The following is a 17,672-nucleotide window of genomic DNA, read 5'->3' as shown; positions in this document are numbered from 1 at the left end:
TCTCACACGCACAAATGTGTCGTAAAATATTATGGCGTGTTCGAGACTGGAATAAGCATGCATTGAAAACAGTACTTTCATTACGCTATGTCAAATACAGTTAGAATATTCTAATGTGAACTATGAACGTACCCATTGAAATTGAAATGGGAAAATTCTTTATTGACTACACTCTTATTTTTAAAAAGCAATATAAGATGGTCAATGGCATTAAGTATCGTACATTGAATTCCACTAATTTATACACGCTTGTTAATTGAACTTATTTTTGTTTATTGAAAAATGTCTTCTTCTAATGCTAAAATTAAGTTTAACTTGCCGATCCCGGAAAGGGTGTCGTAATTCATGAATTATTAGCCCTTTTTACAGCCAGCGTTAAGTATACTTAGGGGTTGAAAACCGTGTCTACAGTGCCGCACCCAAGTATACTCATTTGTGTAGCGGGCGTTTAAAAAACCTTTCAGCCGCTTAGGGTTCCAAATGTTTTACCTGGCTTCTCATTCAAATCATTTTATCATAAATAAATCTCATTTATAAAAATGAACTTCCAATTCTATACTCTTTAAGAAAAAATTAAGCTGTCTTTGAAAAATTGTATTCTCTAGGTTTATCAAAATAGTTCATCTTCGTAAATAATCAATACGTTTCCACAAACTTCTACCGCGTCTGCCGATGACATGAAATTTTACGACGACTGACAGCATTGTAATCTATCAAACACTGTTGAACTATTTGAAAGAATCACGAAACGTGTCATAGAATATTGACAACTTTACCAATTTGACGTGCAACGTGCCTGTTTATCATCCGCGTTCAAATTCTCTTCGTACAGATATAAATAATCTGTCAAAATAATATCCATATGTATATATGTAAATCATAAATAATTCTCAACGGTTATCTATGAATATTTTTTATCAGTGCAGATTTAAATTAATAGAAACAAAATGTTGTTAGTTAGAAAATTATCATAATGCATTCGTTATTCTTTAATTGACTAGATGATTTCTGACTAAAGAATTGATGGATAGATCTTTTAATTAAAAAGATTTATCGGTACCAGGAACTACCATTTCCGTGTCTGAGAAGCCTGTCCTAAGCTCTACCATGCACAGATTATTGCGATCTTTATTGATCATACTTCGAAAAGTTATTTTTGACATACTACTTTTAAGATCAATTTGAATACAATAATTATAGTGAGATCTTTTTATAACTTATGAATAATAAATGTATAACATAGATACATACACATAGAGCAGAGGCATAACTTTATAAAACTATAGTATTATAAAGTTAATTATAGTGAGATCTTTTTATAACTTATGAATAATAAATGTATAACATAGATACATACACATAGAGCAGAGGCATAACTTTATAAAACTATAGTATTATAAAGCGTCAATATAATCACGATTTATGAAAATGAATTCAACAATGCTTACCGACTTTCTTGTAATTAAAAATATTTGATGTATGTTTATACCTTTATTTTGTCGAAGGATGATGTTTAGCCATTTTGTTTCGTTCATATTTACCATTTTCCTTATTTTGCTTTGGACTTAAATAAGTAGGGTGGGATTGGTGGGATTGAAACGATGAGGATACCACGGTTGGGATAAAAAAAATTTTTTAACTTGAAAAGGCGTGATGGTGCCACCATCTTGCGATGATTCCTATTAACAGAGCCGCATGTGACACAACAGGTGTATCCTCGTAAATAGTTCTTATTTTAAATTTCAGTTTTAATTATTATTGATTAGTATAAAAATATTCTGGATTTTATTTTTACGTGCATTTTTATATTGTTAAGAAACTCAAAGAAATGGCGTCAGAAGACCATGTTTCAGAAATTAACATGGAACGGTACATACAACAATCTTAGGACCCTCGTTAGGATGAATTTTACATACATTTTTTATTTTTGCAGTCTATCTATTAATAACAATGGCAGTGGTAAAAGAGAGAATTATATAAGCTGGCCGGAATATTTTATGGCTGTTGCATTTTTAAGTGCAAAGCGTAGCAAAGATCCGCGCACCCAGGTTGGTGCCTGTATCGTAAATGAAGAGAACAAAATTGTAGGTATTGGATATAATGGAATGCCAATTGGTTGCAACGATGATCAATTTTCTTGGATCAAGGATACCTCTGATCCATTAAGGACAAAGTCACTTTATGGTAACATCTCGCTCTTTCTGTATCTATTTATTATGTTCAGATCATACTCTTCGTATCATGTTATATTACAATAATAATATCAAACTTCTAGTATGTCATGCAGAACTTAATGCTGTTTTAAATAAGAACTCTAGTAGTGTTAAGGGTTGTACGATTTATGTTGCACTTTTCCCATGTAATGAATGTGCCAAGATAATAATACAGTCTGGAATAAAATCAGTTGTGTATGTATCTGATAAGCACTCACATAAGAAAGAAACTAAAGCTGCAAAAAAAATGTTTGATGCAGCAGGTGTTGAATACAGGTATTTCCATTAATTAGTTATATTTATTTTTATGAAACTTGTATAAATGTCAAAATATATGACAAGCGACCACAAAAATTAATTTTTCATGTATTGTTATTTCCTTAAATCTATGTACTTCATTAAGCTTACAAACTTTTTGATAGAATTCAATACATGTTACTCAATGTGATGTATGGTCTTAGTTACAGTAGTAATAGTAATAATATGTACTTAGGTATGCAAAGCATTTTTTTTTCATTAAGTTCATTTATTACTTATCTTTTCAGTCAGTATGTTCCGAAATCAAAACAGGTGATAATTGATTTTACTGAAATTGATGGACAAAAGGAAACTAATTGATACATGCATGTATGATAGAAGGCAATGTGAGTAAGTAATGGTAATGTTATAATGAAAAATTTCTTTATACACTTATTCATGATTTATTTAATTTCTTTTATAGCATTTTGCAGATTTTAAATTGTAATTAATATTAGTTGTTGACAATACAAATGTTGCTCGTGATATTGTTGAACTTTATTCAAAAGATTTGTTTTCATTATTTACATGTAAAAGCGAATGAAATTGATAGAAAGAAGAGACACTTTATGGTATACGGGATTTTTACAGGTCTAATTATTTTAAAATTTAGCGTTATTCATATAATGTTTCGTGGGAAATAAATAAAACAATGTACAGGTAGCAAAAAAATTTAGCAATAATACAAACATTACTTTGCGGTGTTGCGAAATAACATTGTTTGCAAACTGATTGCAATTGTATATTATACAGATGTAAATAGCGATAAAGTATGACATGATAAAATTATGTAACGAATATACTATTTCCCCAAAATGAGAACATAGTGTCTTGGTATTTTCACAGAACGATTTAAAGAAGGGCAATAGCTGACATGTGATATAATTCTCATGTCTCATTATTAATGTAACAACAAAGGAATTAAACAAGAATTTTTATATGATAATGATAATACGTTTTATGTACATATTATACATATCTAAGTTCCTGTCTTTAAAATTCACTTACGTTTGTAGTCACAACTATAATGGAGGAGCGTTACATTGAAGAGAATAATTACACGTGGTGACTGAATTCATCATATAGTGAAATATTTAATACCACGAAGGCATAAATACATATTCTGAACTTGTACGCAGAAAAAGCGTACTTGTCATAAGTCTGTATAGTTTGGTTTATTTTTGCAAAAATCACAATAAAATTATCTGCATCTTATGTCAAATGGCAGTAAATTATTATAAAAATACTTAAGCAACAACAACTTACGCGTATTATAATACATGTATTAATTTGTTCGTTATCATTAAGTATATTTTTAGTGAAAATAAAAAATCGTCTTAGAAATTGGATCGTATACATTGATAAACATTTTACGAGATCTATATGATGAATTCATTTACATGAAGGAGATGGAAGAGGATGCGGTTTGAGGAACCCATATTTCTCGTTTATCTGTCCGATTAAATCAAGGACTCGACGACAATTTTGAATTGAGTCTTCTAAAAATCGATATACCATCCTTAATGAACATCTTTTTTATTTTCCAAAGATTTGATAGTTAATTATGAGCGAAATAGAAATTTTCAATATTGAGGTAACAACCTCCGATAAAGATTGGAGCAACTAACGTGTACCTTTCCGAAGTGTAGCAATTATGCGAAAATACAGGCGTACTGCAGATAGTCTATAAAATCAAGAAAGTAACATTAAAATATAGCAGCACTTCGGTAGATGCATGGTACCTATATCATGAGTGACGTATAATAGTATAATGTTTACTATTTTTTCTAATGAGATTTGCTTATAAGAACTTCGTATATCGAGACTATTACGATGATCGTATCGTATTTCCTTTTCGTCGTACAATGATCAAATGGCTAATAATACAGACAATTTGTAGAACATCTACATTATCGCATACTTTACGATATCATTTGCGTAGCCCTGAGAAACATTCCATGCATTTACAGAAGGTATCAGTTTAAATAATATTACTCTTGACTGTATTAGGACAGAAGATTATTCCATCGATTAATTTTGCCTGATGAATCTTTTTCTACCCGGCACTGTATTACGAACGAATCGAAATGTTAAATATAAAGTGCTATGTGAATACAATTCGATGCAAGTACCTTATTTTTTTATGATTACCAGTAAGTTGATTTTGAATGAGTTTTTTTAACATCGGCACATCAACTAATCGCGAAATTATATTCTATGACTTAAATAAGATAGGAAACGCGTGTATATGTGTGTACGTGTATGTGTGTGTGTATATATATATATATACATATACAATATGTATGATTGTGTATATATATATTTATATGTATATATATATATATTGTTAAAATAGTAGTTGAAATATGTACAAACATTATCACTAGTTTGTAGTATCTGCATTCTGCATCTTGTTGAATTATTTTTTGTTTCTCGTTCAAAGCAATTAAAAACTTATAAATATGCATTGGTACTTCAAAAAATAAACGAGGTAATCATAACATGGTTCAATTTAAACTGGTAAACTCGAACGTTACCTTTTTATTAAAATTTCTGTAATCCGCTAACGTACAGAGTACAGAGATGCATGATATTTTATCGTTCTGCTTGTTTTCTTTTGCTATCGATACTTATTATTTTCGATTTATCATATACTTTGGTAATCTGCGTACACAATACGCATTTTTTATTGTTCTTATAGTAACTTTCACAGAGACTTTCGTAAAATGGACACTACTTCCGTATTGACTGCTCTCTTTCGCTCTCTCGCTCTCGCTTTCTCGATGGAATATCAGGGCTCCAATCCAAACGCAGATCATTACCCTGGGTTTAAACGTAGGAATAGAATTGTGTTTCTAGAAGGAAAATGTTTGATCGTTCGTTCGGCGAGTGCGAACAAACTTCGTTTGCGAATGAAGTGAACTAGAGAAAATATTATACGACGTGGAACGAAATCTATCTTCGAGAAATGTAACGACGAACATGCGTGACACAATTATCCGATGCTCGATGATCGTCTAGTTTCAAAACTCTACACAGTAGAGTGTTTTAATGTAGACATCGCTGAAAATAGTACACCTTAACATCAAGTAGAAATATTCATAGAGCGCGCATTATGAATGTATACAAGTCTTGTATTTTGTACCAATGTGTTAGTTTACGCACGTCATTATATTTTACACACTGTACTCCATTCAGTATATCCCTCCTCGTGTCCCCATCCCCTAAATCTCACCTCCGCACTAAACATTTTCACTCTTTTGACGATCCGTCTCTTCTTTTTTTTTCGTTGCTCCACTCTATCGGTAAGAGCGCTTGCTTCTAATTCGTTCTGTTCCAATTGTTAATTAATATTTAGCTAAAGCCATCCATTTTCTTCGTTCACCTAAAATTCATTTTGGCGACGCTCGATCTTACGCCCCGCCGTGTTATAATTTATTATTAAAGATTGTTTATCCAGCACTGTCCCCAGCACTGTCCACACTACATGAAACCTTCCAGGAACAGTTCGTGTATAATACATGTATTTAATAATTATCAATATTAAATCCGCCAATTTCCCTTTCTCTTTCACTGTAATATGTTCATCGTATCGTTCTCTTTGTTTTCAGTTTTTTAATATTTCTTATTAACATAGATCAAAACGTAGCTCAGCACAGTTTTCCTCCTCCCCTCCCATTGCTTTCGTCACGTCTAACTACGTAGTAATTCAATGTACGCTGAACAGCGCGTGCCTGGATCAGTTCTTGATGGAATTCTCTTTTTCTTGATTCTTGATAGTCACCTTCGTTTCCGGCGGTCGGAAAGCGGTCGCGTAAGGATACAGTTTATGACATTTCGTCATGTATTCGGTTATCGCCGTTTCGCAATGGCCAAAGTCGCCGCAGCGCAACGCTTCCAACACCATCGTACAGTAGCGTAGCGTCACGCCTTCAAGACCCTCGATGTTTGTGAGCATAGAGAGAACTTTTGCTTGAGCAGATGGGTCTAGGAGGTACAACATTCTTGCACCCTGTAGCAAGTGCGGCAGTGAGTTTCGATTCGCTTTGAGAAATTCAGCATTTAATTGTGTGGCCGTAGACGCCGAGTAGATTAACGCGGTCTGCTGTTTCACGACCTCACCTACCGGTCCTTCCGATGGCGAGCGATTGATATGCAACATGAAACGTACGAGACACGTGTGAAGTTCCGGATTGTTCGGGTCCAGGCCGTGTGCACGTTTTATCGATCTTAACATCAGTAACGTACGACCTGTAACATGCATTCAATTTGTATAAATCCGAAAACTAGGTCGAAGTTTACAGTTCAATGTCTTCCTACCTTTGCGTATGTAAATCTCAAATGCCATTAGATGCGTTTCTATTCTGTTTGATGCCAGATCCTGCAGCGGTTGTAGAAATTTGATTGCCTGTTCCAAAGGATCTTCCACCTGGAAAAAAATTAGCTACCATGAATCGATCCCGGATTATCCCGAAAGCAATTAATTTTTCGTTGGATTCCATAACGTACCCTTTCGAGTTTCTCAGGTATAAGTTCGTCCAGCGTCGGCTGTTCCAAATCAGGATCGGTTTGCTGCCGAGATTTATTGTGCTGTTCCCTTTTTTCTTGAGCTTGAGCAGCCTGCTGTCGTTCAAGCTCAGCCTTTCGACGTTGTTTCCTTTGTTTATTTCTTAATTTCTTTAACTCCGATGGTGCTAAGTTTTCTGCAACAATATCAACACAAATTATAAATATAATGTACGTCGGTCTTTATCTTTTAATTTTTCTTAATAAATTCATATCCATCGATTCTTTCGCTATTGATAATCTATTCTACTTTCCAGAGAGTATAAATTGTTTCTGACAAGAAAAGAACTCTCGTTCTCCTAAACATTTAAGCACCGTAATATCATCGTAATTGCGGCAATGGTAAGTGGAACTGTCCCCGTCGCGGTTTCGACACACACGCCACTTTTACCGGTGCTTTGACCAAGGTCAAGCGGTTTCCGCCGCGGCCGGTGGCAAAAGCAATTCCGCCCGGTTTCGCAAAGCATTTTCTAACTTTTCCTCGCCTCTAGTCGTAGCCAGACCTACTGACAACTGTTTTGTAGGTCTGGCATGCATGCACGTGTCACGCGTGCTCCGCGGTCACGTGCAGCCGCGCCGGCTTTACCCGTGAGAGACACCGACCGGAGGAAAAGGAGGAAAAGGTGGAACCTGTTCGTATCGCCATAGCGATCGATCCTAATCTGAAGGATCTAGCTCTAAGAAAAGGTTTTGATCGTTGGAATGAAATAAACCTAATTTTTTTGTATATTAGGTAGCGAGAAAAGTTCGTGCGGATTTCTTAGATCAAAATCGAAACCCATATACATTTTCTTAAAACATGATTGTATTCAATGAAGCTATCGCCATTTACTTCCGCGACTCATCCTGAATTTTGCTTTTAAAAAATGTGGTAATCGTCCGTTGTCCGATAAATGTTCCAGTACCTAATACATTCCCATATAGATAAAGCAACCTTCTAACACGGTTTCTTGACTTATAACAAATCCAATCACACGGATTTATAATTAATCGTGAAAAAGTACGTCCAAGGCGATCGAAGATGTTTAAATTGTGCTAATTCCTTGAGCACTTAACTTGCTCAGTGGGCATTAACGTTTTAATTATCTGCGTTCCATTATGCAGTTTTATAACACGAAAATCACGCTCGCTTTCCAATTATGTAAGAAATAGTTAATGCGTTATTAGAACGCGATAGAGAGAGATAGGGAGTCTGGCTGCGTGCTTCGTAAATTCATGAATACCATAGAAATTACCGTGATACGATACCACTGATATTTTTATTCTTCCTTAAATCACTTTATACACTCATGCAACATTATCCGGTCACGTGTATATCGTTAATGAAAGGAATTCGGAAGTATTTATTACGAAACAGAAAATATCTGAATATGTAAGCGTATCTTGTTAAAATAAAGGCAATAACATGTAAATAATTAAAAATAAACAATTTTATTATTTGTGAAAAAATGGTTAATTTCCGTTAGTCTCATTGATTAAGAAATAGGCATGCGAGCATTATGTCTCTTTGACTATACTTTAAGAACATAAATAAGGAAACTTGCATGTCCAAGAAAACGTCCAATTTCTTTCTTGAACCACTCTTCACAATTTATTCCCTTCAATCCAAATCGATAAAAAATAACGAATCAACCTAATGTCTTTTCCCAACACGCCACACCCTCAATGAAGAAATCAGAATAAAAATGTCACATCCCAGGAGCGATACACGAGAGACTAAAGTTAATTCGATTAAATCCAGAGAATAAAGGCGAGTCATTATTTCCCGTACAATAGTCAGTGTAGGCCGAGTTCGATCTACTCGATCCTGTAACACGTCCCGTAATCTGGTGCACCATTATTCTCTACTGTGTAATAAACTTCTCTGAGCCGTGATAACTACAATTCTACGGTGCATAATAGCTGTCGGACTACGAACTTCTGCTCGAGAGAAGCGGCGATAGCAGCTGGCTCGTTGCAGGAAGCACATGGCGAACAGTCTTGGTTGGTTTTAATTGGTTTCGGCGGTAAAATATAGTTAGCAATTAGGGGCGGGTACATGGCCGACGGGTGGGAAATTCTTCATCCTTGACAAAAGGGGACCTTGCCTGCTCGCGGATTACGAGCACGCTCCGGAATGTGGAGCAACAGGCGGGTACTGGCACGGCACGCAACAATGTTTATGCAAATCGCATCACCCATCGATTATCACGATGCGATTATTGGAAGCGTTTTCTTAGCGTCCATCCTTTATGAGAAAATCACTTATCAACGTGTAACGCCTCGAAAAATCGATCCTTGAAAATTGAAACTCTAACGTTGCGAAAGCAATTATATTGTAACGAAGGAACGCACAGCAGCGCACCGGTTTCGTGTATGCATTCCGATGCACATGGTGTATCGATGATTTCTATTTAGATCGCGTCCGACGAATTTCACACGATTCTGGTAACAGTAGAAAGTCGCTCGAGCTCGATTTCGTTGCAATTCCTGTGGTTGCGTGTGTAAATTCGTCACGCTATTTTGATTGTAACGTATACAACATTATTGGGCACGATGCGCCTAGGACACGAGGTTGCCTATCCGGAATGTTGAAGAGTCATTATATCCGCGATACATGATCGCGTTTGTTGTTTTCTTTCCCATGCCGGGAAATTGTTTATCGTGAAATCTTTATTTTAAATGTATACGATTCTTTTTGCGCATCTACACCGAATATCGTCGTCAGCGTTTTAAAAATACTACCTACATCTAGGTTACACTTAGCATAAAACGCATCTGTCAACGGATTCAGATTCGCTGAGTGCAATAATTGATGCTTAGGTAAGAAACTTTAAGTAGTGTAAATGACGGGGGCGGCAAGGCCGGTGCAAAAAGGCGGCGTGGCGCAGTCATTAGGCAGCTGGAGAACACGGATAAAAATGTTCAAATGACGCTTTTATCTTCATAATCGAGTACGCAGAAAAGCAGTTGTTATTTCGATTTAACCAAGCAAGCTGTCGCAAACATACACCCACAACGCGAGACGCCTTCAACGAACGCGTTTCCTTCCCTGAATTTGTTGTGCCGTGGGAACGACACATATTTTTCAGAATTTATTATAATCTATCGTAGCAAGGGAAGACGCGTTACTGTGTCTTTATTCATTTCCTCGCGTCCTTGTACGTAATTCGCGTAATTCATATGTGACGCAAGATAGTTTTGCTCAGTTCGATGAACGTGAAAGTCTAACACGGAAATGTACGACCAGTATCGGTAATCGGTTACTCAACCGTTCGATAATAAAAATAGTATCTACTTTGGGAGTTCGTATGATTGGGTGAGAAATGAAATTATGTCGCGAAACAGCAGAGACACCTTCTGTCTCACAGTCCTCATAAATTCTTAGAGGAAATTCGAAGTTAATTTCAAATTAGGAACAAAATTGGAACTGAGAAATTATTAGTACAAGTAGGTGAAACGTTACTCGTGTTAGTTAATTTTCTGAACAACGAAGAGGTTTTATGGTTTGAGACCGTGGGCGTGAGACAGGAGGTAGAAACAATCCTTCATTGACATGTTTCGTACTTCCTGTTCAAATCATTCTGTGCTTACGCTTAAGTAATAAAATTTTTAAATCAGTTTTTAGCAGATACTTCTAATAAAAGTTTTTTTCTAAATTAGTGTCAGAGTGTAGGATGCGTACTGTTGGCGCTTGCATAATAGACATGTGCAGGCACCACGATTACTTACAATCAATCGAAAGAACATCCCGTTTCTCTAACAACTTAATGAAGCTGCGACATTGACTAATGTTAATTTCATTCGCAGCCGATCCACGTGCCGGAGATACAGAATCACGAAGAAACGTCATCAGTAAACTGCAGATTTTTATGCAAAATAAAACATTTTTGGTATTAGTTGAAAAAAAGTGTTTTAAATAAATATTTCTTTTATCATTTAGATATTGAAATATGTAAATATTGATATTCTGAACAGCTTTATACATTAGTATTTTATCATTTCTGCACATTTAATTACTTATAAATACGTAAAGTCCACAGTTTAGTCATCAGAAAAATGGTTTTCCCTTTGTCTCTGATGCTAACCATAAATATCATTCAAAATTTCCCCTTTTTCTCTGGAAAAACATTCTCTTTTTCATTTCTATTTTAATATTTAGTATCATCAGCTAATTCTTTCGTCATTCTTAATGTGATGATAAGTACACCCTCTGAATTTCCTACATCTCATTATATGTACCTACGTGCATCGATGTTCCAACAGTTAAATTTGAAATATTAAGGAGGACATAAGAATTATATATTTGCCACGTGCCTAATGTACCTGTCAGAAGATTGGACGCACGATTGAATACATAGGCCGTATATCATACATTAATATGAATCGACATACGGACGTAATTCCATCACAATTTATCACGCTTGTAACTACGCGCTCCTATCAAAGAAAAAACGTTGAATGTATCATTAGAGGATTACGAAATGGAAGAAGCTAATTGTGAGGGCGGTTCGCATCGCAAGAACGATCATAGACGTGTTCTTTTCTCGGCGATCACAGTCATTTCGTTACTGAAACATCGTTGCTCATGGCGTTCCTTGTAATCGTAGAACGAACAACGCGACGATGTGAGTCTTGCACCGTCTATTAACTTGCAGCCTATTGTCATTACGTTCCCGAGTATCGCGTATCGTCAAAGTGAATGAAGACGATGGATATATAGGTTTTCTAGGTCAGAACTGCGTAATCTAGACTGTTTTGTCATGGTCTCTAACTCGGATTATTTCTAGAAGCGTAACACATTTAATGGCTGTTGAAACGATACTGAATGAAGTATTTATGTTCCCTCTAATATTCTTTTTATTACCATTTACGTTTTTTCTGATATTTTTCTTCTGATAGTTTTAAATAACCAGCAGTTTCTTTCACTGTAGATTAATAACAATGTACTTCCACCTTTTTTTTGACAATTTTAATAAAATTATATTACTGAATAGGATTGCAATTGTAACGAGGAACACTATTAAAAATATCCTTGCGAATTCTTATACAAAAAATATACTTTCTCTGCGAATGGAAAAGACAAAGTGTTTGATTCTTCATTCTAACTAAATCACAATTCATGTGCATTACGGCACTGTTCTACCTACGAACGAACTCTCATTTTCACGAACCTTACGGGAGAAGAATGACGGAAAGGTTAAATTCTATCGCACAGCCAGAGGCATGTGTTATCCGCTGTCAACGTACCTAAGCATACATTAGTAAAAAGAAAACCGCGGCCAGGTGTGCAATATTTAAAAATCCTCGTCGATCCACGCACGCCGATAATAATTGCGACAATGTTCGTCGTATCGGGTTGGGTCATTGTATGCAGATCGAAGAACACGACCGGTATTCTCGGTTCAACCGTAAATTACATATTCGAAGAGTATCGTGACCGAGTGATGGCGTGTATCAGCGGTGAACAGTGCTCGGTTTGACGAATGTATTGTCGACCAGACGCGACGGCCATCGGCGGCCACGTTTGTTTTCAAAAGATCTGATCGATTATTCATGGATCGGTGAAGATCGTGTGATTCATTCTCTGATGTTTCTCGTTTCACATATACGTCTTTTTAGCAACCGACGCGACGGCTCGAACGCGCCTTCGCGTGGGACATTAAAGAATAACGGCATTAAATGATTTATAATTGATCCGAGTAGCGTAGTGAATTATTGCCGGTAGCTATCGATCGATTTTGAATTATAGCCGCGGAACGTAGTTGCTGGGAACAGTGTTGTTTCTAATTGGAGCTCGTGAAAAAGATAGATCACAGTTCCACATATTACTGTTATAAATCGCTGAAGTTTCACTGTCTTTCGATTGTTTTTGTTCACAACGAGAATGAACTACACGAAGAAAGTCGTTGGACATGTTTTCATCGCTTGGATTGTGTAACAATTATGTCTTTGTTCAGTGCATAGAATTCGCCTTATAGAAACTCTGTAAACGACTATTACAATCTCTCAAGGCAAGAAGGAGATACATCGTAAACTTCGGGAAAAGTTCAACAATGCATTCATATTTTATTCCCATTGTACTTTTAATTCTGATCAATTGTTCGTTTGTCTCTGCAACAATTCTACGCGACCCTGTCGAGTTCGTATAAGTACTGGATCGTTGATCTTGATCTCCTTCCGGGTTTTAAATAATGAGCTCCTTCAAAAAATAAAACATAAATCTAACCCCATGTATAATAATCGTGATGACATCATAAAATAATAGAAAACGTACTTTTAGTATATTTGAGTGTAGAATCTTTTATAATTCGATCTCGCTTGCGGATTAGAACCTATGTGAAATCTTAAGAAGCGACGATCCCAGATTAGAAACGGGAAAATAGATCCTTCCACGGTGATCAATGCGATATTTTCGCACCTTCTCCGAAGCGATCAAAGTGCATCAATCCGCTCTGATTCCTCGTAGCCTAGCCCCTTTCGGTCTATGACGTAAATCGAGGCCGAATTCGTTCGCCTTTTCTTCATCGATTCTTACTTATTCACTTCGACCAACATCTCTCGTTTCACAACACGAGCGAACTAGTGGAAAATAGAATTCGTGCGAAACGTGATTTCAGTGCTCCGGTCCCGTCTCCGCATTGCGTAAGATTTTACAAATAGCGAACAAACAATAACACTTGCTGCGGCTGAAGCGAACGCAAGGTTCACAAACACCTGTTTCCGAGTACGGGTTGAAAAACTGGACGGGAAATGAAACATTGGATTCTCTAACACATCTCGAATTTATCTTCGATTCTGTAATCTTTTTGATGGTTCAAGCTTTCACATACGCCAGTATGAATGCTACATTTCTCACTCAACAAATCTCTACCATTGCTTGTCTTTTATTTCGGTTAACCGATAATCCGGCAACGATATCATCGATCGAGATATCGCCGTAGCCGAAGACTCGCCTACGGTTTCCCGAGCGTGTTGTATACCTACATGGTGAAGGGTGTGTGCAAACGGTTTCACGGGGCAAGTGCTAGGCGTGGCTCACAGGAGAAATAAGAAAGGGACCCGTGTATCGTACACGGCCTCTTGCGGCTATGTCGGCTGAAAAGCGACGCCACCGGAATGTTAACTTCCCATGCCGGGCCTCGTGATCGACACGCGAAAAGAAAAGGCCAATTTCGACCGTGTCTCTATACCGGCAAGCCAAAGCGAACGTGATCGACTCGCGGTGGCAAGGTCGTTATTCTTAACCGCGGAGTATATCGGTACTGCGCTGTACATCAGGTTTGAACGTCGTACCAATGATTTAAATTGAATTTGGAAAGGGAGAACTCATAGCAAGATCAGAAAATCGTTCACCATATCCGCAGCATGAATTAGCACCGCGTTATAAATCCCTGGATATTTATTATAAACTCTCCTCTTGAGATAGATCTGTAGATATTTTTGCCACAAAGGGAAGCGAATGCGAGAAATTGAATGACGAAACAGTGCCTGAATATTAATGCCCGTTGCCTGTGGCCGACCGTGCATTATAATCCCGGCGAGAATGCAAAACACATTTGTCCCGAACTATTTTCAATGTTTTACGACCTGAAAAATTGGAGAGGATTGAAATATTTGCGAAATGACGCTCATGATGAAGCGGATTCATACTTATTCGAGAACGAACAGGAACTCTTCGGTGACGGATCGACATTGGCCGTGAGAGAAGCATGATTTTCTGTAAAAGTAGAAAGAAAAAACAGATCCGCAAGGTAATGATTCTACGATGCTCGACTCGTCTACTAGAATCTGTTGAGTCAGCGGACAGTTCACGCGTGTTATGCGAATATGGTAAAATTGCCTTATTTGCTATTACCTTCCGTGAAAGCGTTGCGAATACGGAGCATGAAATAGGAAGTATATGGAAATGGAGATTACTAGCTGACGTATTTTCAACATCGCCGAAATGCTACCCTACTATGGACTTCAGCTTGCATGCAAAGTAACGCCGGAGAAAGTGAGACGATGCATTATACATCAACCGCGAATTATTCGGATTAACGGGTCATAAGCAATAATCAATAGTCTAAAAAAGATATTTTTAAACAATTCATTATTGCAAGAAGACAAGTGCATTAACGAGAATTGTGTTACTATTAGAACCTGCAAAACAATATTCCAGTGAACAATGTAACCCTTTTCTCTAATTCTTTTGACGAGAGAAGCCTCGTGACTCGTCTCTCACGAAGAACAGACAATGGGACGTTTCAAGCGTGAACATCGTATCACGGAAAACACCGAAAAGAAAGGGACACACGTCGAATCCTGAACGAAATCGTGGCGAAAGCGGCGGATGTCAACGGTAATATGCAGCAACGAGCAATGACACTTTCGCTGGTGGCTTCTCTTTCCCTATAGAAGGTCATTGAACGTGTAAAAATACAGACAAAACACCGGCGGAATTCGTAATGAGCGATGGAACAAGAGCGGTCGCGTTTAAGTCGAATTTCTAATTTCCGAGCGAAAGGGAAAATCGAGCGGAGGAAAGTTCCGCCGGTGCAGCCGATGAATCGCAAAGCAGAATTCTCGGCTATTTTCTGACTTGTCACTTAGTAGTTTCCGAAATAGTTTAAGAAACTGATTATCTGTCTCTAACATTGCTCTTTTTTTATAATTCAGTGGAAAATCTAATGAATTAAACTGAAACTGAAGAAATCAGTACAACTTCGTTTATGTACAATCTATAAATTGTGCTCGCATAGATCATTGTGCATTCGTGGCGTACCATTGCCGTTGATTCAATTACGGTTACGTTAAATGGATTGAATCTAATTGCTGCCTAACGAGCCATGAATTTTGCCATTCAACTACCGACAATCATCTCCCGAGACCTACATCCTAATAAACATTGTTAAAAAATGATTCACTCTAACATTTGATATCCATCAAATTACAATATCCAATTATGCCGATCGATTCACCGAAATAATCACTTTCCCACTTATTCAAACGAAATAAAAAATACTGATTCCAGGTATGTCATTATTCTCATTAATATAATGCATTACAATACTAATGCTATCATTGTTGGGAGAGAACTCGCTTCCCGGAATCTCTTCTGCCCATCATTGAAATCACCGGAACAGACCGGGAATTATAAGTGAAAAAATGCAACAGTTCATCCTTATTCCGGTCAAAGCTATATACGTTTCATAATAGGAAAAATGAGGGAAGAAGGAAGCGACTCGACGGAGCGTCTTTCCAAATTTGTACGACCCAATGTATCGCCGAACGAAAGCGAAGACAAGTCGACGTGGGACGCGGTTAAAGGCCGTGACATCGCGCCACACTCTGGTGAACAAGCTTTTCGCCGTGATCTTGAAATTAACACTGACCCGGTTCTCAAGATCACGAGACGATAAGCTGCATGTGAGAAAATGCGTTCCCGGCTTTTGTGCAAAACCACGTGAAAATATATATCCACGCGTACACTGCCAGCGGAAAGTTTGGTTACACTCACCACAATATGTTCAAGCTGAATAAGTCGTAAAATATTACAATAATATTCCCCTTGTCTTAAAATACATTGCTCTGTGGTTTAGAAACATAGTCTTAAAATAATTTGTCCAAATTTAAATGTTGTAATGAAGAAATAAACAGGTTTTATACCCAAACTTTTTCACGTGATGTATTTGCCTGTGCATACTCGATAACAATAAGCCCGTTCCGTGAGATGGGAAAAAAAATAGAAAGGCTGAGATAGCTTGGGTTCAATTAAGAACACGAAAATTTACTGCACCTGATTGTTGCGATCTCGTCTTAAATCGTGGCAATGGCCATTCATCTCTTTGATGCACTTGTGAAATTAGCTCTGTGCAAGGGCGTGTTAATGAAAAGATCTAAAGAGCACGATGGTTTCTCAGAAAATCATAGCGAAGAAAATTTCTCGAGTTTCACCATGGGTACTATGTACTTAGACAAAAGAAGAAAATAGGAAGTATTATCCGCGTAGCAGAACATTGATTTAAGTATAACGAACGCAGTTATGAAGATCAGCTATGGTTAATTAGATCTAATCGGAAGATCATCTAGATCTTAGAAACGGATAGGTACATATTTAGTAAATGAGTTTAGATGAATCTTTCCTATATCCGACAATGCTAATGCTGACTTATTCAAATCACTGTTACCTTTTCCTGAAACTAATGGGAACATTCCTATCGAGCAAAAAATTAATGATACTCGGCGGACAGAATTTTGGAGTAGAGAATCAGCAATAATGACGAATTTGCGAAGGTCACGGCCATCATCGACCTCGATAACAGCGGGAATCACTTAAGAAATGACTCACGCTAGACGCTCGTTTTCGAAATAAACACGCATCCTCTCATGCGGTCGGCGATCTTCATGCGGCTACCGCGTACGAGATCTTCTTCGGGACGTCCTTAGTTGTTTAGAACGCTGAGTCAGGATGTTCCTGGGAAATACGTGAATGAACGGTCAAGCCTTAAAAATACATTCTGACCGTTGCAACTCGGCTGCAGCGATGGGATGCGTCATCGCGCGATTTTCCGTCACGGATCGTAGCTCGTTGAGCATCGTCATCGTTTCATCGACGTATGAGGATGCACGCAC

At 37.3% G+C, this 17,672-nt stretch overlaps 2 protein-coding genes across 6 annotated transcripts in view; one reads left to right on the top strand and one right to left on the bottom strand.

Annotated features, from left to right (window-relative positions):
• The first annotated feature begins 1,677 nt into the window (after nt 1-1,677).
• On the top strand, nt 1,678-3,926 carry LOC108632439 (deoxycytidylate deaminase). Of its 4 annotated transcripts, none has more exons than XM_018037071.2 (6): nt 1,678-1,719; nt 1,817-1,869; nt 1,934-2,184; nt 2,276-2,489; nt 2,759-2,857; nt 2,935-3,456. In XM_018037071.2, exons 2-5 carry the CDS (start codon nt 1,829-1,831, stop codon nt 2,829-2,831), a joined length of 579 nt encoding a protein of 192 aa, XP_017892560.1. In that variant the 5' UTR covers nt 1,678-1,719; nt 1,817-1,828; the 3' UTR covers nt 2,832-2,857; nt 2,935-3,456. The 4 variants fall into 4 exon arrangements, with proteins under 4 accessions (XP_017892560.1, XP_017892563.1, XP_017892551.1 ...); XM_018037074.2 differs by having other exon boundaries at nt 1,684-1,709; XM_018037062.2 differs by lacking the exon at nt 2,935-3,456 and adding an exon at nt 3,527-3,926 and having other exon boundaries at nt 1,684-1,869.
• Nucleotides 3,927-5,016: 1,090 nt separating this feature from the next.
• Nucleotides 5,017-17,672, bottom strand: part of Naa15-16 (N-alpha-acetyltransferase 15/16) — a 32,292-nt gene continuing 19,636 nt past the window's right edge. For both annotated transcript variants that reach the window (XM_018037113.2, XM_026819729.1), the window contains 3 exons: nt 7,020-7,213; nt 6,831-6,939; nt 5,017-6,761 (listed from right to left, as the gene is read on the bottom strand). In XM_018037113.2, coding sequence (XP_017892602.1) covers nt 6,250-6,761; nt 6,831-6,939; nt 7,020-7,213 — 815 coding nt within the window. In that variant the 3' untranslated portion in view covers nt 5,017-6,249. The remainder of the gene's footprint in view (nt 6,762-6,830; nt 6,940-7,019; nt 7,214-17,672) is intronic.

This window comes from Ceratina calcarata, unplaced genomic scaffold, assembly GCF_001652005.2.
Source record: "Ceratina calcarata isolate Rehan_Ccalc_2016 unplaced genomic scaffold, ASM165200v1 scaffold107, whole genome shotgun sequence".
Taxonomy (NCBI): Eukaryota; Metazoa; Arthropoda; class Insecta; order Hymenoptera; family Apidae; genus Ceratina; species Ceratina calcarata.
This window is presented reverse-complemented; position numbering and strand designations above follow the sequence as displayed.

Coding starts and splice junctions, on each gene's coding strand:
- LOC108632439 (XM_018037062.2), top strand. CDS start 1,829: ATGGCGTCAGAAGACCATGTTTCAGAAATTAACATGGAACG. Junction 2,185..2,275: donor AAGGACAAAGTCACTTTATG/GTAACATCTCGC, acceptor TCAAACTTCTAG/TATGTCATGCAGAACTTAAT. Junction 2,490..2,758: donor GCAGCAGGTGTTGAATACAG/GTATTTCCATTA, acceptor TTATCTTTTCAG/TCAGTATGTTCCGAAATCAA.